The sequence below is a fragment of the Myxine glutinosa genome, chromosome 3 (assembly GCF_964187855.1).
Source record: "Myxine glutinosa chromosome 3, kmMyxGlut1.1, whole genome shotgun sequence".
NCBI lineage: Eukaryota > Metazoa > Chordata > Myxini > Myxiniformes > Myxinidae > Myxine > Myxine glutinosa.
Window position 1 is genome coordinate 185,009,318 of NC_136263.1, and position 24,406 is coordinate 185,033,723.

At 43.6% G+C, this 24,406-nt stretch overlaps 1 protein-coding gene across 1 annotated transcript in view; it reads right to left on the bottom strand.

The window, feature by feature from the left end:
- The window catches only part of LOC137417145 (alpha-(1,3)-fucosyltransferase 7-like), an 81,778-nt gene that overhangs the window by 14,063 nt on the left and 43,309 nt on the right, over positions 1-24,406 (bottom strand). The window contains exons 2-3 of the mRNA XM_068102934.2: positions 11,770-11,994; positions 2,464-2,647 (exon numbers count right to left, since the gene is read on the bottom strand). Coding sequence (XP_067959035.2) covers positions 2,464-2,647; positions 11,770-11,994 — 409 coding nt within the window. The remainder of the gene's footprint in view (positions 1-2,463; positions 2,648-11,769; positions 11,995-24,406) is intronic.

The window sequence follows — 24,406 nt, forward strand, 5'->3', positions numbered from 1 at the left end:
CTGCGGCAAGTGAGTGAAAGGCCCTCACATTCAGCTTTATCGCGGGAGATTCCAATTTGTCAGTCTTTTGAGAACTGGTGACAAAATGTCCTGAATAGTCTTTCCCTCCACCTAAACGTTTTATATTCTCTTAGCGACGGCTTAACCTGGGGAAAGAAACCAACGAGTCGCCCTTTTGAGGCCTTCAAGGCCTAACCCAAGCTGACCGCCAGACGTGTGGATAGACACGTACTAGCTGCAATCCCATTGTTGATTACAAATGATAACAGCCTGCATCAAGCTATAAGCAACTTATGATATCCTCTGACTTTGAGCAGATTTACTATGGAGAGCCAACTCTACGAATTTAGCCAGAACCTTGCTTTGCCCACTCTGTGACTGATCAGAGCAGAATGTCCAGCACCACAGACCTCCCCATAAAGCTCGGTGGACACTTTCCATACCCGGTCATTGAGCAGACAACTGTGAGCTCCCCAGACACAGTTGCAGTTTCCTTTGCTGCTGACATTCTTAAATACGACCGCAGGGTGGTTTTTGTTCTTTGGGGGACTGTCGCTTCCTTCACTACTGCCTGTTTTGTCAACGACAGGTGTAGGGCGACACTGCTCGATGCCCTGAATCATTTGTGTATGGATTTGCCTCCTGGTGGTGGCCTTGTGTGCCTCACTGTGGAACGTGGTGAGTCCTCGGCACGACAGAGACATATTGTGTCATCACTGGACCACCCACGGTACTACGTCCGTCGGATCGTGGATGGTCAGCTGCATTTAACCGCCTATGGGGTTCGCAAGGACGAATGTTGTAGGCTCCAGGCTCACGTCCATCATTCCCCAACAGGCATGATTTTCCAACCCTATCCTTTTTCGTCTGATTGCAACCTGGAGTATACCTGGGATTGGTGGACACCACCACCCCTTGTGCCACCACGTATACCGCTCCTGCTGCCTGTGCCACTCTGGGTCCTGGAGGTCCCTTTGGAGGTTGCCACAGCTGTACAGCCTGGTATGGATCACTACCTTCCACCATCCATCGGTGTCCACTGTCCACTCAGCCATTCATCCGTTCTTCGGTGCTATCGCTGGCCGGCCCTCAACTATCCCCTGCACCCGACCTGCCTGCGTCATGCTTGGCAACCTCCTGGATGTCTGCACGATTGCATCTTATCCTGATTGTGTTGAGATTGCAAAGACATATATCTGCAGTCATGTTTTCCAGTGATTGCTGATTGTTGATGAACGCCGACGCATGTGATACCTTTTCCTCCGAGTTGTTTCCACCCCATTGGTTATTTTAGTTCAATTCAATCTTCATATCCGACATGCTATACTGACCTATGACATCCATCAATGATTTGTCCAGAGTCTGGGTACAATTGTACACAGCTCCTTTCCTATTCCATCCCAAGACGCTGAATGATGTCATCGCCGGGCACCGAAAGGGTGAAAGGGTGATTCGCGCACTGAAAGGGAGTACTCAGTTAAAGTTACAGATTGGGATGAAACGGTGGTGGTTTAGGTATTCTATTAGCCAATTGATTCATAATTTAATTACTTTACGATTATTATTTATTTATTTTCCTTATTAATCCCTTATTTATTTTTTCTCATCTGGGCAATATCTCGGGCACCTTTTAAGCTGGGAAGCTAATATTTGCACATGATAGTGACCAAATGATGTGGCTATAATTATAAAGGATATTTAGGATTTATTGATTAATCACTTAATAATTTATCGATTAGTCAATTAATCGATAAATTATAAAAAATTTGATTAATTAATTATTTAATTAGTTTTTTAAAAAGTTACACATTCGGATGAAACACTGGTGGTTGAGGTATGCCATTAGCCAATTGATTAATAAATTATTTATTTTACGATTATTATATATTTATTTTAATTTCACAATTAATCAATCAATTATTGTACACCTCTCCCTCCCAATACTCTCTTGTATTGTCTTTGTGCCATGTTTTAACGAAATCGGTCCATGCATGTCCAATAAATGGTTGGGGACACGTTTAAGTAACAAAATGGCCACCAATCGGCCATTTTGGATCCGATCTCGAAAGAAAATGACGTGCATCTGTAAGCCATCATTCGTTATCTGTGTGCCAAGTTTGAACAAGATCGGTAAATGCAAGTCCAAGAAATGGTTGAAGACGTGTTCAACATCGGGGTTTTTATACAACTAAAATGGCTGCCAGTAGGCCATCTTTGATCACAGCACATAACAAAATGATGTGCATATGTATACCATCGCGTATTGTGTTTTACCATCGCATATTGTGTTTTACCATCGCATATTGTGTTTTTGACAATTATGAACAAAATCGGTCCATACATTTCCGAGATATGGTTGAAGACGCACGCACAGATGAACGGACGAGACCCAATCCCAAAGCCCCCATTTTGGACTAAGTCTAATGGGGGCTAACAAACGATCAACAATTTCGCATGCCTTACCTCATGGATTTTGGGTACCCACTGAGCTGTGAATGGTGAAGGATAAAGAAGTCTGCAGCATCCATGTCACTTTGGTAAGTGGATAGGATACAATTGTTGAAGCCATATCTTTGGCAATCATGTCTCTCTCTGGTTTGCGGCAATCCCCACGGTGTCCACCAAAGGAGTATCAAAATAGAAGTATCTGCAGAGAAAAATATCACTTTCACAATAATGTGATAAAACTCCATAGTTTATTATCGAACATTCTGCTTTTAAGTGCAATTCCAAAAGCATTGTGAACTTTATTAAGAGCAGAGGTTGGTAAACTCTGCAGGCAAGTTAGCATCCAACTCTCATCCACCTGTACAATGTACATCATCATTGTGTTACTTATAAAGCAAATCTAAAAGAGTAAAGTTCTGCAACATAAGAAGCTTGTGTAAAACCTATTGCAGAAATTTTAATTTCATTTATTTATAAACCGTAAGCTAAATTTCGATAATTTGTACAAGACATTTTTCTTGTTGGATGATAGTTTGATCCAAAACATGAATGATCCAAAATTGCTGATTAAATTTCACAAATTTATCAACACGTTATAGTTTTTTGAGACATATATATATATATATATATATATATATATATATATATATATATATATATATATATATATATATATATACATATATATATATACATACACTACCGGTCAAAAGTTTTAGAACACCTCCGTTTTTCGAGTTTTTATTGAAATTTATTGCAGTTTAATGTCTCAATGTACTGTGAAATTAAGCAGAGAACAAATAAACAATTGGAGATTTAAAAAAGAAATCATAGAATCATTTTGTTTAACAAAATTTAATTTAAATATAACCGCCGAACACACGAGTGGCATTCTATATACAATGGAAATCAAATATTGTTCGAGAAGTTCTTCCCAACACTGTTGCAGAAGTTCCCACAAATGTGTTGCACTTGTAGTTGCTTTGCTTTCACCCTTCTGTCCAGTTCATCCCAAACCAGCTCGATGGGGTTCAAGTCTGGAGACTGTGCTTTCCATTCCATGATTTGAAGCCTACCGTCTTGTTCTTTTCCTCGAAGGTAGTTTTGACATGGCCTGGAGGTGTGTTTAGGGTCATTATCTTGCTGTAGGATGAACCCCTGACCAACTAGGCGTATACCAGAGGGTATTGCATGGTGCTGCAAAATGCTGTGGTAGCCCTTTTGGTTCAGGGTGCCAGTCACTCTGTGCAAGTCGCCGACTCTGGATCCAGCAAAAGAGCCCCAGACCATCACGCTTCCTCCTCCATGTTTGACAGTTGGTGTCGCACACACTGAGGAACCATCATTTCACCTACTTGACTGCATACAAAAACCCTGCGTGATGAACCAAAGATTTCAAATTTTGATTCATCGGTCCATAAGACCTTCTTCCAGTCTTCAGTAGTCCACTGGCGGTGCTTCATGGCCCAGGCAAGCCTCTTTTTCTTATTTTGCCATCTTAGCAATGGCTTTCTTACTGCCACTCGACCTGTCAAACCTGCAGCTCAAAGTCTTCTCTTCACATTTGAAACTGAGACTTGCTTACTTCGACCAGTGTTAAGCTGTGCTTGAAGCTGTTGTCCTGTGAGCCGCCTATCACGCAAGCTGTTGACTCTCAGAAACTTGTCTTCTGATTCTGTTGTGGCTTTGGGTCTGCCAGACCTCTTCCTGTCAGAGTTTCCTCCAGTTTCCAATATACTTCTTCCTGCAGTGCAATATTGTCCAAATAATGCTTCAGAGGGTGTAATAACAGTCTGTTCCAATACTGCTTTTATACAGACAGGGGGTTTGTAATCAAGTAATCAGCAGAGGTTGGGACACCTGTAGGAATTGTTTGCATCAACTTTCAAGGCTTAGTTTACTTACATTGCTGCAGAAAAGCTGTAAGTTGTTAACCCATTATTTGTTCCCTGAAGAAGGCCTTTTTTTTTTACAATATAACTGAGCAATTTACATTATTTTCCCGTTTTTGCTGACCTAAACATTTTTTTTAACCTCGAGCAGTTTACTGCTTACCTTTGTACCATTTCAGGTTATTCACTGGACTTGAATTGCTTAAATTTCAATAAAAACTGGAAAAATTGAGGTTGTGGGAGCTGTGCTCGCACAATAAAGCCAGACAAAATGGACGACACAGGAACGAAGTTTCACCGAGCTATTTATTTTAGCTCAACACGAAAGAACTCAAAAGCACTGAATCAGCCCATCGAACGGGCGGCAATTTATAAGGCAAACTCAACACACAAAAAGCCACGCCTCTCAGGTGGGGCGTGGTATGCAAATAGGTAAGCCACGCCTCTCAACGGGGCGTGGTATGCAAGACAAGTGTTCACGCTGGAAAGGCAAGTCTGGACACGCCCGGGCGAGTCCAGACAAGAGACCGCTCGCTGGTTGCGTCATCGGCCGGTGCAAGGTAATTGTGCCAATGTGCCATGCTTCTGGTAACCGCTACATGCGCCCCCCCAGAATTAACATGCACCGGGAGAGTCAGTTTGAGGGGGGTCATGATGACCCGGCCGAAACGACCCCTGGCGATTCGTGTGGGGGTGGTAGGTGGTCTGGCGGTGGATGGTCGGGCGGGGCTTGGGGGCGGGGTTAGTCACCTCACGTTCTAAATCTATCACTCCCTCCCCCCGGTCGGAGTGGTCGGGTCTGGCGCTTCGCTTACCGCAGTCGGTGCGGTGGATGGATTAACCACTCGATGTGCCTCCTCCCCGTCGGTGTGCGGTGAAGACGAGTCGCCCCTCACCAATCCTCCGCTTTCCTGCGGTGTAACCGCATTGGGGCAGGCACTCCTCACATGCCCGTAAGCCCCACACTCGAAACACGTCATAGCCTCCGAGGAGGCATCCATTTTGTATTCAAATCCGTTGATTTTCACACTCAACACGACATTGAGCGTTTTTACATTTGCAGGCAGTATCATGTACACCACTCTCTTGAACTTGAAGGACATGACATGTTTGAATCGATCGCAAACATTTCGCATCGGCACCATCGAAATCCTCGATACGACCTTACCGAACTTGTTTAATTGTTCACGTAAATCCTCATTTCTAATAAATGGCGGGATATTACTGATGTTAATCTTTACCGTCGGGGCTTGTAAAGCGAAAACAGAGAGGAACGTGTTCGGCTCAATGAACAAGCCTTGTTCGACTACACTCGCTACCATGTGCTCCTCGGACAAAAATACGACGAATTTCTTATTCATACGAGGCAGCGCGAATGCTGTGTGCACCAACGATGTTTCCAATGGCGGAAATCACATCGTTAATTTCCACCTCGTTGGGAGGAACACAAGCTAGCCCGTGTTTACGAGTTAGCGATTCGTACGTATCAATGCGGAAACGTTCGCCCGCCATTCTAACTCGACCAAAGACACGTTCGGAACCGAGAACCGAGAAAACCCAATGTTTGTCGAACACCAACAAACAGATCAGCTATAGCATCAAGCCATTGAACACAGCCAGAAAGTGAAGAAAAGACCGCCCCCCGGCGGCCATGCCAGACCGCCGGCTTAGGACCCTCTCAACACCGGACTGTGCGCTCTCTCTCTCTCGAAGACAAACGGACAGAAAAGATGAAAACAAAACGCCAAACCACACAGGATGGAAAAGGAGAGGGAGGGATAGGGCAGGAGAGGAGATTAAACACACAAAGGACTCACCACAACACAGAGAAGTTGCTCACAGCCGTCATGACGCCACGACAGAGACAGAGACAGATATATATATATATATATATATATATATATATATATATATATATATATATATATATATATATATATATATAGAGATATATACAGACTTGGCATTTAATATGGAATATATATTTTTTTCTTGACTTGGGTTTACTTTCTTAACTCAATACATCAATCTGGTGAGTTTCTTTTACACTTTGGTGATTTATTTGTTAAAAGAACCATGTCACTGATTGTCTGTCGCAGCAAGAAGTCAACAACAGGATTATATCACAGGTGGCGTGGCAAAATGTACGGACAGGTGCATTTGATGATTGGCTTCACAGTCGGGTGGGTATACAAGGGTTGTTGCGTTCTGTATTAGTGGAAAACAACTGCTGCACGTCTCCAAAAGTTATTGCCGCTTCCTCTGGAGGTGGTCCGTCAACTCGACAATGCTGTTTGTCATGGAGTGGTGACTTTACGAAATTACGGCATGAAACAGCGTGCTATTGCTCGGCAGTATGGCATCACTCAAGGTCAGGTGTCAAAGATCCTGAAACGAAATTCTCAGAGGGGTGTCCCTACTCCAATACCGAGGCCAGGACGTCCCCGCAGAACCACAAGGAGGGATGATCGCCAGCTGCACCGGTTAGTCCGCAATGGCCGTACCAAGTCAGCTAATCGGCTTCGGGCTGAGTGGCAGCAACTGACAAATGTGCCTGTATCCAGAACGCTAGTCAACCAACGACTGGTTCAAGCAGGCTATCGTGCCAGGCGTCCCATGAGAAAGCCACACCTGACCAGACAACACCGCCAACGCCGATTGCAGTGGGCCAGAGAGCACCGTCAATGGCAGCCAGGACACTGGAATCACGTGATCTTCAGTGACGAGTCTAGATTTCTGGTCTATCGTCAAGATGGCTGCGTCCGAGTGCGCAGACAAGTGCATGAAGCCCACAACAAAGATTGTATAGTGCCAAGAGTCCAAGCTGGAGGTGGTGGGGTGACCGTTTGGGCTGCTTTTCATGCAGGGGGCAAAACTGACCTGGTTGTTCTGAATGGAAACCTGAACCAGTTCAAGTACAGGGCCATTCTGGAAGAAACATTGCTTCCATTTGCTCGTGCAGCCTTTCGAGGAAACTTTGTCTTCCAAGATGACAATGCACGGCCTCATCGTGCTCGCATGATCCAACACTTTCTTGCTGACCGTGGTGTAGAGCATATGGAATGGCCTGCCATGTCGCCGGATATGAATCCGATAGAGAACTTGTGGGCAGAATTAACGCGTCAAATCGACCACTTGGACCAGCAGCCGACCTCTGTGCGTGAATTGCAGCAGGCTATTGTCACTGCATGGCAAGCGATTCCTGTCCAAACCTTGGCAAATCTCGTGAACAGCATGCCTCAACGTGTACGTGCTCTCCTGAATGCTCGTGGGAGTTACACGAAGTACTGAACTGTAATTTTACTGTCCGTAATCCCAGTCGTAATTTAACTTTTGTTTTCGTTTAAAAAAAATTTGGCTAATGTGCAAAATAAAGAGATACTTCTGGAAAACGTACAGAGGTTTAACACAGTACTGTCCGTGAATTGAGTTCGATATCAGTTTACATCACTTTCAAGGATCAATTTATTTGTTTCGAAATGTCAAATGTGGTTTTTGTTTCTTTTAAAGGTCACATTAACAAAATCTAGAATAATTTCAACATAATTCCAATGAACTTTTGGTTCTAAGACATCTTGAAAAGTAAGTTCACCCCCACAAAAAAAATATTCCATATAAAATGCCGTCTGTATATATATATATTCGGGGGTACAACCACCGTGAAGAGGCATCCCCGATATTTGTACGATTGACTGTTGGTGTGGACGGTGGAGGGCCACACTCTTGACAGAGCACAAACGTGCCCAATACAAGTTGTAAACATTTATGTGGTTATGAACCAATCCTGGACAGGACGTTACTGCTCTCGTGATCTGCCCAGGATTGGCTCGTAATCAGATCACAAAACGACATATTAATTCGAAGGAGGCCTTTCGCGCATGCGCTGTGTGTGCGTAAGATTCTGTGGAGCAAGAACAAAAAAGGATTCCTGGGAGATCCTGCCCTTCGTGTGGGAATAACCAGTATTGCAAGTTGGCTTTTGCAGTTTCGAGACGAGTGCCCGTGTATTCATACACACAAACCGACCCTTTTTGGCATCACAACCCTTCCCGGGAGTTCCCTGATTCCACGGTAGATGGATTTATTGAAATCGTAGATCTCAAGTTATAACACGACAAACAAACAAACAGACAGACAGATAGACACGCCTCCTTTTATAATATAGATTACTTTACACAGGTTTATTACAACACCTCCGTGCTCAGGCCTCAAGTGAGTTCATTCTTATGAGTGGGTGGCGCGACAAAGACAGAAAGAAAGACAGAAAGAACAAAAAACAAACAAAGACAGAAAGAAAGATCATTATGCCTCAATTTGCCTGGGGGTTATTGAGTAATATGTTTTGTGATTGTCATGCAGGAAATATTTAAATACATATTTCATTGAATTTCCCTGGAGGACATCGATTACTTCCGATGGTATATTATAAGAATGAGTTTTGTGTGTGTGTGTGTGTGTGTGTGTGTGTGTGTGTGTGTGTGTGTGTGTGTATGTCCCTATCAAACCTACACGAATCAGAGCTGAGGATCTGGTCACATGACAGGGGTGATGTGATGTGATTATGCCTGTGATGTCATTACGGAGTACAACGGCTGATTCCACATTGATTGACTTGGATATTTAACAGCATTTGCACAGTGCCTCACTGAATTGGGAAACCAACTATTTTTGAGGTCAAAAGGTCAAAGGTTAACTCAACGTCAAACTTCCAAAATCATCAATTTTCATCTGAAAAATCGTCACTTTTCATCCTCTTGACCCGAGCTTTGATCAATATCGTCAATTTTAATCTTGAGTAAATAAACAGTTTGCTGGATCAATGGAAACCTTTTTTGGGGGGAAAAGGGGGGGGGGTGGATGTTGCAAATATCGTGCTCTGCATGACGTCTTCTTGTTTATTTATTTGAATTCTTACACAAAACTTCCTTTCACACAACTTGCATTGCTGCGGGAACCTGTTTACACGAAAACCAACCGACCTGAGAAAACCAACTAAGGGCTCTAAAGGTCTACATGTCTAAAAGATATGTTCTGATCGTCGGTAATTCATAGAGATCTTCGGGGTCTTATGGAGCCTTAGGGTTGCAAAGGTTCCAAGGGGTTTTAAGGGATATTAGAGTTATAAAGGGTATTTTAGGTCTTCGTGATCTCAAGTGTCTTCGGGGTCTAAAGGGTCTGAAAGGGTCTTGGGGTTATAAAGGGTCTTAAAAGCTCTGAGGGATATTCGGGGTCTTAAATATTCTTAGGGTTATGAAAGGTAAAACGGGTCTTGGGGGTCTTCAGGGCTATTAGGGTTAAAAAGGGGCTGTGTGATCTTAAGGGTCTTAATGGGTGTTAAGAGTTATAAACGGTCTTAAGGTCCACCGAGATTTGTCCGAATCCATACATAACCTTTTGAGTATACAGTCACGTGAAAAAGTAAGTACACCCCATCTAAAGTTTCGACTTTTTCAACATATTTCAACATACAGCTATTTGAAATTCATTTCAACAATATTGATAGATAAAGGTGATATAATAGAACAAATATCATGAAACATTTACATTTTGTAGTCCATTGTATAATTTAAATAAACATAAATGCAAATTTCGCATGTGGAAAAAGTAAGTACACCCCTACATTTATCACTACTTCAAATACCTAAAATTAGAATCAGGTGCACCAGCTCAGGTGCAAATGATTAGAACATTGTTAGAGAGGATCTTGGAGGAACCTGTCTTATTTAAACCTCAGACATTTAGTTTGGTTTGCTCTTTGTTGTTGAAGTCTGCGGCGTCACCATGCCTAGACCAAAAGAGCTCTCTGAGGCCTTCAGAAAGAAGGTTATAGATGCCTACGAGTCTGGGAAGGGATTTAAAAAGATCTCCAAACAATTTGAAATCAATCATTCGACTGTCCGGAAGATCATTTACAAGTGGAGAAGATTCCAAACAACTGCCAACTTGTTCAGGCCAGGCCGCCCCGGCAAGTTCAGCTCTAGAGTGCACGAGTTCAAAGTGCACGTATCTACCATTAGAAAGAGGCTGCATAAATTTGATCTCCATGGGAGGTGTGCCAGGAGGAAACCTTTGCTGTCCAGAAAGAACATCAGGGCAAGACTAAAGTTTGCCAATGAACACCTAGGCAAAGACCAGCACTTCTGGAACAATGTGCTCTGGACAGATGAGTCAAAGGTAGAGCTATTTGGCCACAGTACCAGAAGACATGTTTGGCGAAAAACAAAGACAGCATTTGACCACAAGAACCTGATACCAACTATAAAGCATGGTGGTGGAAAATTATGGTTTGGGGCAGCTTTGCTGCATCAGGGCCTGGGCAGCTCACCATCATAGAATCTACTATGAATTCTTCATTGTACCAGAGGGTGCTTGAGGATAATGTGAGGCCATCTGTCAGAAAGTTGAAGCTCAACCGAAGGTGGACTTTGCAACATGACGATGACCCTAAACATACCAGTATATCCACCAAGGAATGGCTGAAAAGAAAGAAATGGAGGGTTCTGGAATGGCCAAGTCAAAGCCCGGATCTAAATCCCATCGAGATGTTGTGGGGGGATTTGAAACGAGCTGTGCATGCAAGAAACCCCTCAAACATCGCACAGCTGAAAGAATTCTGCATGGAGGAGTGGGCAAAAATTTCTCCCAGTGGATGTCAGAGACTGGTAGACAGTTATAAGAAACGCTTACTTCAGGTTGTTTCTGCCAAAGGGGGCAATACCACCTATTGGAGCCAAGGGTGTACTTACTTTTTCCACATGCGAAATTTGCATTTATGTTTATTTAAATTATACAATAGACTACAAAATGTAAATATATATATAATAATAACCACCTTTAGAGGCCATTTTTTCCCCGGAAAGCGGGGGTTGGCCTTTTTCGGGAACCGTGGTTGTTGTTTTTTGGTCCCCTTTTTGAAGCAATGTTTTACGGCCGGATGCCCTTCCTGACGCCAACCCTTTTTGCCGCCTTTAACGACAAACAGGGATTTACCAGTGAACTGGTACTCAATTAGCCGACCTCGGAAGGATGACAGGCTGAGTCAACCCCCCTAAATGTTTGATGATATTTGTTCTATTATATCACCTTTATCTATCAATATTGTTGAAATGAAGATCAAATAGCTGTATGTTGAAATATGTTGAAAAAGTCGAAACTTTAGATGGGGTGTACTTACTTTTTCACGTGACTGTATATCTGCAAAAGGTGGCTACTTTGCTGAGTCAAAAATTTAAATTAAATTTTGTTAAACAAAATGATTCTACGATTTCTTTTTTATCTCCAATTGTTTATTTGTTCTATGCTTCATTTCAGAGTACATTGAGACATTAAACTGCGTAAATTTCAATAAAAACTGGAAAAATTGAGGTGTTCTAAAACTTTTGACCGGTAGTGTATCTGAGAATATCTACTGACAAGGAAGGCTCTTAGCTTTTTTGAGTTGCTTGTGCAGGAAGCTCTTTTGATGGAGGCAGCCCTTTTGATGAAGGAAGCTCTTTTGATGAAGGAAGCTCTTTTGATGGAGGCAGCCCTTTTGATGTAAGTATCTCTCTTGTATAAGGCAGGGTAATGATGATAAAAGAGAAGATCATCAACAGCGCAACAAAAATCTTCAGTAGTTTCAACGAACAGTTAATATCATCCAGAAGTTTTCTTCCTGTTAAAGAAGAAGATAAATATCAATAATCTTAAAGAAATTATTGTAAAATCATCCCCAACTGATAATTCTTCCTAAACAATTATTATCTCAAGAAATGCAACAAAATTATTTTGTACTTTTGAGTTGTATTTCAGTTTGAATTTTGTTTTTTGGAAAAAGATCGAGGCTCGTGAAAGAGCTAACATTAATCACAAAAAAAAACGGATACGTAAAACATATAATAAGGGTAATGGTAGACAAGATGGGGAGAGAAGGGAAAGCACACAAACACAACATTTGAGAGCAGGGACATCGGGAGATCTGTGGGAGGGAGAGGGCTTTGGGGGAGGAGGCGTGGGAATGGGGAGGGAGGAGTGGGAGAAGTATAAAACACTTGAACACTGCAAGGACTTCTAGGCAGGAAAGAAGTTGGTATTTCAAAAAAGTCGATATGGGGTGAATAAACGGGGATGGTGGTGAATAGCTGTTTTAAAAACCTGGAGGGAGGCGTGGGATTGAAGAGAGTGAGGGAGTTTGTTCCAGAGGCCTGAGTAAAGAGGAATGAAAGAGTGAAGGTGAGCAGAGAGCCAGTTCAAAGCTTGCTAAAGTAACTCACAAAATGTTTAATGCGAATCTGGCATTTCACTCAGGCCAACTGGCACGGTCTTCAAGCAGCCATCAATCATCTGGACTGGTCTCCCATCTCTACCGCCTCTGACATCAACTCATCCTGGGAATTCTTCCAAAGTAAATTGCTCTCTCTCATGCACAGATTTATCCCATCTCATCTTCAGTTGTCATACCCTTCCTCCATCCATGGTACATGGAATCTTGTGGTGAGGCAGTTGCCCAGAAACAAATTGCCTTCGCCTCCTGGAAAGCAAATCCAATGGAAGGAAATCTCATTTCCTTTCACAAAGCCCGAAACAAGTGTGTGTCCACCCTCAGGAGAGCCAGGAAACAATATCTCTTCACTCTCAAGACCGAACTCAGAAACCTTTCTCCCTCTTCCAAATCTTGGTGGCGTTTGGTCAAATCCGTTTCTGGTGTTTCTTCCGCCTCCATCCCCCCCCCCCCCCCCCTTACCTCAAACGGCTACACAGCTGACTCCGCACGTGAAAAAGCTGAATGCCTCAACTCTGTGTTTGCCTCTAAATCCTGTGTCCCAAATAGAATCCCTCTCTGTACCCACCGTACTTAGTCGTACCCAGCTGCTCCTGGACTCTGTGTCCTTTCCTCCTGACAAGGTGGAAAAGTTCTGTCAACCCTCAACTCTGATTCTGCAACTGGACCTGACGGCATCAGCCCACGGGTCCTAAAATCCTGTTCTGCCGCTCTTTTACTCCCTCTCTCTGTTCTCTTCACTCTCTCTTTTGCTCAAGGTCATCTGCCATCAGCTTGGAAATCAGCCAACATCACCGCTTTACACAAAAAAGATGCAAAAACGGATCATTGCAACGACAGACCAATCAGTCTTCTTCCAATTATCAGCAAAGTCATGGAATCCATCAATGCCTCGGATATGTAATCTTTCCTCTTCTCCAATGCATTGATCTCTGATCACTCTGCTCTGGACATGCTGTTTCTGCTGTCTCAACAATGGATGGAGGTCCTTAATGCCAAACAGGAAATTAGAACTGTCTCCCTTGACATATCACGTGCCTTCGATACGGTCTGGCACCCCACTCTGCTCACCAAACTCTCCTCCTATGGTATCCATGGAAATCTCCACGCATGGCTTGCGGACTTCCTCTCTCGTCGTAATCAACATGTGGCCCTGAATGGGTTTCTCTCATCTCCCCTTCCTGTTCAGGCTGGAGTTCCCCAAGGCAGTGTTCTTGGCCCTGTGCTTTTTCTGGTCTTCATCAATGATCTCTCTGACTCCCTTGAAAATCCTCTCTATTTCTTTGCTGATGACTCCACTCTCTGCCGCTCCATTCCTCATCCCTCAGATCGGCAGTCTGCAGCCTCTTCACTCCCTGCAGACCTGGACAAAATCACAGACTGGTCAAACAAGTGGAACATGTCTTTCAATCCTGACAAATCTCACACTCTGACTATGTCTTTCCGAAAAGACGACTGGACAACCCTCGCATCTACTTTCTGAATAATGCTCTCCAAGAAGTTCTGTCACTCAAGCTTTTGGGTCTCACAATCTGCCATGGTCTTTCCTGGGAAAACCACATTTCAAATCTGGCCTCCAAAGCCAGTCGCCGACTGGGCATCCTCCGTCGTGCGAAGTCCTTCCTTGGCACACCTGAGCTCCTCACAACATACAAGGCTTTCATCCGCATCTCAATGCAATACTCTTCTCCCCCTCTGGGCTTGTGCTCCTGCCTCACACCTAGCTCGGCTTCAGGCTGTTTAAACCAAAGCTTTCATAATCATTGGAATCTCCCGTGATGAAGCTAACTCCGAGGGCTTTTCACTTACTCACCGCAGCCAGGTTGGTGGTCTTTCTGTCTTCTACCGACTCCTCTCCGGCCTTGCTCCCCCAGCTCTCCCTGGGCTCTGACCCCCAAATATTCCTGCAGGTCGCACAAGATCTGCCTGCAACCCTCTTATGGTTAAACTGCCAAAATCAAGACGATCTGCTCGCCTTCACTCCGCAGTGTATTTTTTCACTATTTAAATTTCATATTTAAAACACCTACATTAAGAGTGAAAGCTTTCGTGTGAACAGGTAGGTCGCAATGCGTTACCTGCTTTCTTTCAAGATGGCACCTGCTTCGTGTTGATGACTTTGTCCATTATAGCTTAACTAAAAAGATTATTTTCATTCAACATTACGATTTGTGTTTCCCTTTTGGGATCACATGAGTCGAACGTAAAAGGCATGAGCATGGAGATTAATAAAATATCTAACGTGAGGACGAAAGCAGTTTCGAGGCACAGGGAAATTGCACAACATGTCATCATCAAATTGCACAACAATTTAAGCCTGAAGGTCACCAATCACGAGAGTATAAACAAACAAACAAGAAATATGTCGTGCATAGCATGATACTTGCAAAATCCCGAAAATAAGTTGTTGGTCTATGATGACCCAAAAAATATTTCGTGGTTTAATTCAGTGACTGATATGCAAATCCTCTTAAAATTTCAAGTCAATCAGATAAAAATTGAGGATTTTAGAAATTCGGCCTATGTTGACCTTTTGGCCTATGTTGACCTTAAAATCAAGAGGCTTCTCAATTGTGACGACCTATACAACTTGATGAAGTTTCACGACGATCGATTTGGAATTGTGACCTGTAGGTGAGTGACAAACAAACAGAGAGACAGACAATAATGAAAAATCACTCAGAGTGACACTTGGCAAAACAGAACAAAGTAGAATGGCACTCGGTAAAGCATCCTTTTGACCTAAAAAAAAGAATTAGTGGTTGAATTCAGTGACCTGATATAGAAATCGTCTTCAAAGTTTAAGTTAATCGGATGAAAATTGACAATTTTAGAAATTTGGCCTATGTTGACCTTTTGGCCTATGTTGACCTAAAAATAGTTGGTGGTTGGTTTCAGTAAGCTGATATGTAAATCCTATTCAAATTTCAAGTAAATCTGATGGAAATTGAGGATTGTAGTTATTTTAAAAAGTGGTTGACCTTTGGCCTATGTTGACCTTTTGGCCTATGCTGATCTCAAAAATAGTTGGTGCTTGAATTAAGTTTGCTGATATGAAAGTCTGATTCAAATTTCAAGTGAATTGGATGAAAATTGAGGTTTTTAGAAATTCGAAAAAAGTGCTTGACCTTTGGCCTATGTTCACCTTTTGGCCTAAGCTGATCTCAAAAATAGTTGGTGTATAAATTCAGTTAGCTGATATGAAAATCCTTTCCAAATTTCAAGTCAATCGGATGAAAATTGAGGATTTTAGAAATTCAAAAAAAAGTGGTAGACCTTTGTCCTATGTTGACCTTTGGGCCAACGCTGATCTCAAAAATAGTAGGTGGATAAATTCAGTTAGCCAATATTTAAATCCTATTCAAATTTCAAATCAATCGGATGAAAATGCAGGATTTTAGAGATTCGAAAAAAGTGGTTGACCTTTGGCCTGCGTTGACCTTTGACCTTTTGAGCTCAAAGATATATAAGATTTTGTCGGACCAAGAACTCTACCATTTGGTGAAGTTTCGTGAAGATCGGTTAAAAACTTTGACCTGTATGCAAGTATAAGTGAGCGGACAGACAAATGAAAAATCACTCATCGAGTGACACTTGGCAAAACAGAACAAAGAAGAATGGCACTCAGTAAAGCATCCTTTTGACGTCAAAAATAATTAGTGGTTGAAGTCAGTGACCTGATATGCAAGTCGTCTTCAAAGTTTAAGTTAATCAGATGAAAATTGACAATTTTAGAAATTTAGCCTGTGTTGACCTTTTGGCCTATGTTGACCTAAAAATAGTTGGTGGTTGGTTTCAGTAAGCTGATATGTAAATCCTATTTAAATTTCAAGCAAATCTGATGAACATTGAGGATTGTAGATATTCAAAAAAAAGTGGTTGACCATTGGCCTATGTTGACCTTTTGGCCAACGCTGATCTCAAAAATAGTTGGTGGTTGAATTAAGTTTGCTGATATGAAAGTCATATTCAAATTTCAAGACAATTGAAAGAAAATTGAGGATTTTAGAATTTCAAAAAAAAGTGGTTGACCTTTGGCCTATGCTGATCTCAAAAATAGTTGGTGGTTGAATTCAGTTCACTGATATGAAAATCCCATTCAACTACCATTCACCATTTGGTGAAGTTTCGTGAAGATCGGTTAAAAACTGTGACCTGTAGGCCAGTATAAGTGAGCGGACAGACAAATGAAAAATCACTCATGGAGTGACACTTGGCAAAACAGAACAAAGTAAAATGGCACTCAGTAAAGCTGAGTTTGAAACTTCAAGACAATTGAAAGAAAATTGAGGATTTTAGAATTTCAAAAAAAAGTGGTTGACCTTTGGCCTAGGCTGATCTCAAAAATAGTTGGTGGTTGAATTCAGCTCGCTGATATGAAAATCCCATTCAAATTCCAAGTCAATCGGATGAAAATTGAGGATTTTCAAAATTTTAAATTGTTGTTGACCTTTGGCCTATGTTGACCTTTTCGCCTATGCTGATCTCAAAAATAGTTGGTGGTTGAATTCAGTTCGCTGATATGAATTTTTTTTTACAAATTTAAAATCAATCGGATGAAAATTGAGGATTTTAGAAATGCGAAAAAAGTGGTTGACCTTTGGCCTATGTTGACCTTTTCACCTTTTGACCTCAAAGGTATATAGGATTTTGTTGGACCACGAACTCTACCATTTGCTGAAGTTTTGTGAAGATCGGTTAAAAACTGTGACCTGTAGGCAAGTATAAGTGAGCGGACAGACAAATGAAAAAATCACTCATAGAGTGACACTTGGCAAAACAGAACAAAGTAGAATGGCACTCAGTAAAGCATCCTTTTGACCTCAAAAATAATTAGTGGTTGAAGTCAGTAACCTGATATGCAAATCGTCTTCAAAGTTTAAGTTAATCGGATGAAAATTGACAATTTTAGAAATTTGGCCTATGTTGAACTTTTGTCCTATGTTGACCTAAAAATAGTTGTTGGTTGGTTTCAGTAAGCTGATATGTAAATCCAATTCAAATTTCCAAGTCAATCGGATGAAAATTGAGGATTTTCAAAATTTTAAATCGTTGTTGACCTTTGGCCTATGTTGACCTTTTGGTCTATGCTGATCTCAAAAATAGTTGGTGGTTCAATTCACTTCGCCCATCTGTAAATCCTATTCAAATTTCAAGTCAATCGGATGAAAATTGAGGATTTTAGAAATTCGAAAAAAAGTGGTTGGCCTATGTTGACCTCTTGGCCTAAGCTGATCTCAAAAATAGTTGGTGTTTTAATTCAGTTAGCTGATATAAAAATCCTATTCAAATTTCAAGTCAATCGGATGAAAATTGAGGATTTTAGAATTCGATTAGATTTTGGTGAAGATCCAAATCCGGATCCGGCTAATATATTTTTTAAAGCGATTCTTCACCATTGAGAGATCGGACCGTTTGTCCGTTTGTGGGTTTGTTTATTTGTGAAATTATTAGATTTTGGTGAACATCCGGATTAGAATCCGGCTAATATGATTTCTAAGTGATTCTTCGCCATTGGGAGATGGGGCCAAAAACGATATATAGCAGGCAGGATATCTCAGAAAGTTGTGGACAAATTCGGACGAAACTTTGGGGAGAGGTTGTGTATTTGACAACGACGAAACGATTAGATTTTGGTGAAGATCCGGATCGGGATGCGGCTACTATGAGTTTTTAAATGATTCTTCACCATCAGGAGATAGGGCCATAAACGATATATAGCAGGATATCTCAAAAAATTATGGACAGATTCGGACGAAACTTGGTGGATAGATTGGGTGTGTGACAAGACCGAATCGATTCGATGTTGGTGAAGATCTGAATATGGATTATAATACGATTATTATTTAATTTCGTAAGTGATTCTTCACCATTGAGAGATCGGTCGAAAAACGACATATAACATAGTTAAACGAAATGGTATTCATAGAATACTTACCCTGCCTGCACAGTGAACTTGGTGTGAGCCAACTCTTCTGTTTTTGAACGTTTTATTTCTTTGATCCAATATGGCTGCCAGACCACATGAGCAATTACATCAAAAATTTATATTCTCTAACATAATTGTTGCATAGATCACACACAATAAATTTCAAACTGATCGGACCAAGCGTTGTCCCTCTCGAATTATGACGTCATAATTACGGCATCAATGACGTCGTTGGTAACAACACCTATTTTCCATGCGGAGTTCTTTACAATGACCCATATTTCAATTTCTCCATGGAGCGGTTTTGGAGATATAGAGTTGCAACGTTTTTCGGTTTTTCCAAGATGGCACCTGCACCACGTGACCTATGACGTCATAATTATCATTTAAATATTGTTATGGCTTCGGGGGTCGGCGCTCCCCTTATCAAGGGGGGGTTAATCCCCTTATCAAGGGGGGGTTAATCCCCTTGTCCTTTAAGCTGGCCGTCCCGAGTCCTGGAGCTATGACCTCACTTCCAGTCAGCACTGAATAGGGTGGTAGGCCAAATTGTTCCTATTACCTAATTACCAGCGCCTTCCGGGGAGCGAGGAAATGAGCCCCGCCGGAGCCGCGGCGTTAGTGGACACGCCGAGCGAAGCGAGCCGCGACTCAGGCCGTTAACAAAGACTAACCCGATTATAGCGGTTCCAAAATCGTGCCACATGTACTCAATGGAAGAAAAGACGGAGGCGATCGGATTAGGGAAAAACCAAGAAAGAACAAGGTGAATTTATTAACAACCAAAAAGAAGAGGAAAGGAAAGAAATATACTCGATCTCGATCTCGCGAGATCTTGGAGACGGCGGCAGGGATTTTCGAAGCTCCACACGGTCTCCACGTTTTTCGAAGTTAAGTCTGTTCACAATTGTATTTTGTCGAAACTGTATTTATCTTTCGGTGTGTGAAGTTATTGTGTGCAACTTTGGTTGTTTCTCGGTGTTTATCTTTCATAAATTGATCGTCTGTTTGCCGTGTCGCGAGCAAGGCCTTGTACAGTGTGCACTGTACAACCTTGAGGCTTTGTTTTTCTCTCAGTGGTCCGTCGTTTGTGATCCAATAACTTTCGTTCTCTGTATTCCCAGGCTTTTCACCCATAGCCTACTTCCTTGTGTAAATCTCAACTAAAAAAAAAAAAAAAAAAACAAAAAAAAACATTTCCTTCTCTGTTCTCATTCGTTTATTCATTCTTATTCGTTCGTTCGTTCTTCGACCACGTGTTTCTCCCCCATTTCCCCAGATAGTTTTCACTCATTAACCTTCAATGTTTACACTTTCCCCTCAAGTTATGTATTCCGTCATATTTTATAACACCTTTTTCTTCTTCTTCTTTAAAAGGCTGCTTTCGACTTGCTCACCAAATCAATTCATCCCAAAAAAAATATCCATCTCCTATAGTGCCTTTGTTCTACATTCCCTAAACTCTCCTGCACTCCATCCTCCATCCAGCGTCCTTAAACGTATTTTTAACTCGAAGGTCACAAGAAACTCATTTTGCAATAAATGTTCGTTTCCCATAAATCGTACACTTTCAAAAATCCAATCTCACCCCTCCCCTCCAAATCTTCCCCATAACCCCTCCCCTCCAAATCTTACCCATCACCCCTCCCCTCCAAATCTTCCCCATCACCCATCCCTTTCAAATCTCCCCCCTTGCCCCCTCCCTCCTAAACTACTCCCTCACCCCTCCCCGCCAAGACGCCCCCTCGCCCCTCCCCTCCTAGACTCCTGCCTCACCCCTCCCCTCCAAATCTCCCCCATATCCCATCCCTTTCAAATCCCTCCCCTTGTCCCTTCCCTCCCAAACTCCCCCCTCACCCCTCCCCTTCAAATCTCCCCACCCTCATTGCTTCTCAATTTCCCCCCGCTCACTCCCCCTCCTCAAAGCGTCCTCCCCGCTTCTTCCCCCTTCAAACTCTCACCTCCATCTCCCCCAACCTTCTGCCTCGCTCTTCCCCCTCCTCAAATAACACCTCATTGTGGCTCACCCAATCACCATCAAACCTTTTGTCCGCCCCATCCTTCCCTTTCTCCGAGCTATTCTGAAATCTCTGACACACCTTCAACAGCTCTCCCTACCTCTTCCACCTCTTCCACATCTTACCCTACCCCTCCTCCCCCCTGTTCTGTATCTGATGCTCCCCCTTCCTCTTCATTAACGGTATGGACCTCAAACATCCGGGGCCTTCGTTCAAACTTAACTGATCTCTCCATACAGGTTGCTTCTGTCAAACCAGACGTGATCTGCTTAACAGAAACTTTCCTCCTTTATGATGTCTCTGATTCCATAGTATCTCTCCCGGGCTACTCCCTCCTCCGGTATGATAGACCTGAGCCTCGTCCTGGAGGCGGGGTTGCTATCTTTATCAAAAACTCTCTTCCTCACTCGCCCTGCACTGCACTCTCTCCACCTCACCCCCAGGAATACCTCTGGCTACGGCTTCCCCTTCGCTCCCACCTCTTGTTCATATGTGTGTTGTACCGTCCACCAAACAGTGATGACTCCATCTACATCTCGCTGTCTGATGATATGGACCAACTTCTATCTACTCATCCCAACTCTCTCTTCCTCATATGTGGTGATTTCAACTGTCATCATGCCAGTTGGCTGGGTGTGGGTACCTCTCTCACCAGCCATGGCTCCTCAGCAAAGGACTTCTGCGACTCACTGGGACTGACACAATCTGTCAATTTCCCGACCCGGATCTCAGTCAACGGAACATCTTCTCTTCTGGACTTGGTTATGACTAACTTCCCTGAAAATGTCTGCTGCTCTTCTTCTGCTCCGATCGGATCATCTGATCATGTCCTTGTTAAAGTGGACATCTCTCTGACCATCCTCAGGGAGCCTGCTCAGCGTCGACGAGTCTGGCATTTCACTCAGGCCAACTGGCACGGTCTTCAAGCAGCCATCAATCATCTGGACTGGTCTCCCATCTCTACCACCTCTGACATCAACTCATCCTGGGAATTCTTCCAAAGTAAATTGCTCTCTCTCATGCACAGATTTATCCCATCTCGTCTTCAGTTGTCATACCCTTCCTCCCGTCCATGGTACACGGAATCTTGTGGTGAGGCTGTTGCCCAGAAACAACTTGCCTTCGTCTCCTGGAAAGCAAATCCAACGGAAGGAAATCTCATTTCCTTTCACAAAGCCCGAAACAAGTGTGTGTCCACCCTCAGGAGAGCCAGGAAACAATATCTCTCCGTTCTCAAGACCGAACTCTCTTATCTGTCTCCCTCTTCCAAATCCTGGTGGCGTCTGGTCAAATCCGTTTCTGGTGTTTGTTCCCCCTCCATCCCCTCCCTTACCTCAAACGGCTATACAGCTGACTCCGCACGTGAAAAAGCTGAATGCCTCAACTCTGTGTTTGCCTCTAAATCTTGTGTCCCAAACCCATCCCTCTCTGTACCCACCATACCCAGTCGTACCCTGCTGCTCCTGGACTCCGTGTCCTTTCCTCCTGACAAGGTGGAAAAGTTTCTGTCAACCCTCGACTCTGATTCTGCAACTGGACCCGACGGCATCAGCCCACGGGTCCTAAAATCCTGCTCTGCTGCTCTATCTCACCCTCTCGCTGTTCTCTTCACCCTCTCTTTTGCTCAAGGTCAACTGCCATCTGCTTGGAAATCAGCCAACATCACCGCTTTGCACAAAAAAGGTGCAAAAACAGATCCTAGCAACTACAGACCAATCAGCCTTCTCCCAATTATCAGCAAAGTCATGGAATCCATCATTGCTTCTGATATGAAATCTTTCCTCTTCTCCAATGGCTTGATCTCTGATCATCAATTTGGTTTCAGACCAGGTCACTCTACTCTGGACATGCTGCTTCTGCTGTCTCAACAATGGATGGAGGTCCTCAATGCCAAACAGGAAATTAGAGCTGTCTCCCTCGACATATCACGTGCCTTCGACACGGTCTGGCACCCCGCTCTGCTCACCAAACTCTCCTCCTTTGGTATCCATGGAAATCTCCACGCATGGCTGGCGGACTTCCTCTCTAGTCGTCGTCAACGTGTGGCCCTGAATGGGTTTCTCTCATCTCCTCTTCCTGTTCAGGCTGGAGTTCCCCAAGGCAGTGTTCTGGGCCCCGTGCTTTTTCTGGTCTTCATCAATGATCTCTCTGACTCTCTCGAAAATCCTCTCTATCTCTTTGCTGATGACTCCACTCTCTGCCGCTCCATTCCTCTTCCCTCAGATCGGCAGTCTGCTGCCTCCTCACTCTCTGAAGACCTGGACAAAATCACAGACTGGTCAAACAAGTGGAACATGTCTTTCAATCCTGACAAATCTCACACTCTTACTATGTCTCTCCGAAAAGATCGACTGGACAACCCTCCCATCTACTTTCTCAACAATCCTCTCCAAGAAGTTCTGTCGCTCAAGATTTTGGGTCTCACTATCTGCCATGATCTTTCTTGGGAAAACCACATTTCCAAGCTGGCCTCCAAAGCCAGTCGCCGACTGGGCATCCTCCGTCGTGCGAAGTCCTTCCTCGGCACACCTGAGCTCCTCACCACATACAAGGCTTTCATCCGCAGCTCAATGGAATACTGTTCTCCCCTATGGGCCGGTGCTCCTGCCTCACACCTAGCTCGGCTTCACGCTGTTGAAACCAAAGCTTTCAGAATTATTGGAATCTCCCGCGATGAAGCTATCTCTGAGGGCCTTTCACTCACTCACCGCAGGCAGGTAGGTGGTCTTTCTGTCTTCTACCGACTCCTCTCCGGCCTTGCACCCCCAGCTCTCTCTGTGCTCTGTCCCCCAAATATTCCTACAGGTCGCACAAGATCTGCCAGCAACCCTCTGATGGTTAAACTGCCGAAATCTCGGCTCTCCGCTCACCTTCACTCTTTCATTCCTCTTTTCTCCCGCCTCTGGAACAAACTCCCTCACTCCCTTCAATCCCACTCCTCCCTCCAGGTCTTTAAAACAGCTGTTCACCACCATCTCTTATCTTCCCCCATCCAAAACCTTGATCTTTTCTACCCCCGCTAATTCACCCCAGATCCACCTTGTTTGAAATTCCAACTTCTTTCCTGGAAGTCCTGGCAGTGTCCATATGTTTTATACCTCTCCCACTGCCCCCTTCCCACGCCCCCCCCCCCCAAAGCCCTCGCCCTCTCTCAGATCTCTCGATGTCTCCATGTCTCTCGGTCCCTGCTCTCAAATGTTGTGTTTGTGTCCTTCCCCCTCTCTCCCCATCTTGTCTACCGCTCCCTATGTTATATGTTTTATGTGTCGGTTTGTCTTTCTGTGTGATTAATGTTCGCTCTTTCACGAGCCTCGATATTGTATACAAAAAAAAAAATAAAAAAAAAAAAAAAAAAATACAAGAAAGAAGAAGAAGGAGAAGGACACAGGGCAGGCTTAGCTATACAGTCTTAACTTGCAACCCCGGACAAACATACACACTCACACGGGATTGTAGTGGGTATGGTGGAAGGTCCAGGTAGATGTCTAGGCTCGTCGTCCGGTCCGAACTCGTGCCGTGGTGGTGGTGGAAAAGGCAGCAGGCCGGCAGCGCACCGCATGTCGTTGCCCGCGAGCGGACCTTACATATAGCGGGGGGGACTGGGATGCTCCATACGTAATACGTATATTGTGCCAAACACTCTCTCTCGCTCAATGTTCGTATGCAAGGGCGCCGCTGAACAGGTTCTCTGCGCAGTCCGAAGCAGTACCACAAGCCGTCTCTCCTCGAAGTCCATAAAAGGGGCTCTGCGCAGTTTCGTCTCTCTCATCGGACCTGATGAAAAGGCTTGCGCTCGCGCTTATATCACGCGCTCCCAGATCACGACGCACTTCATCAAGCCACGCCCGCCAGTGAGCTC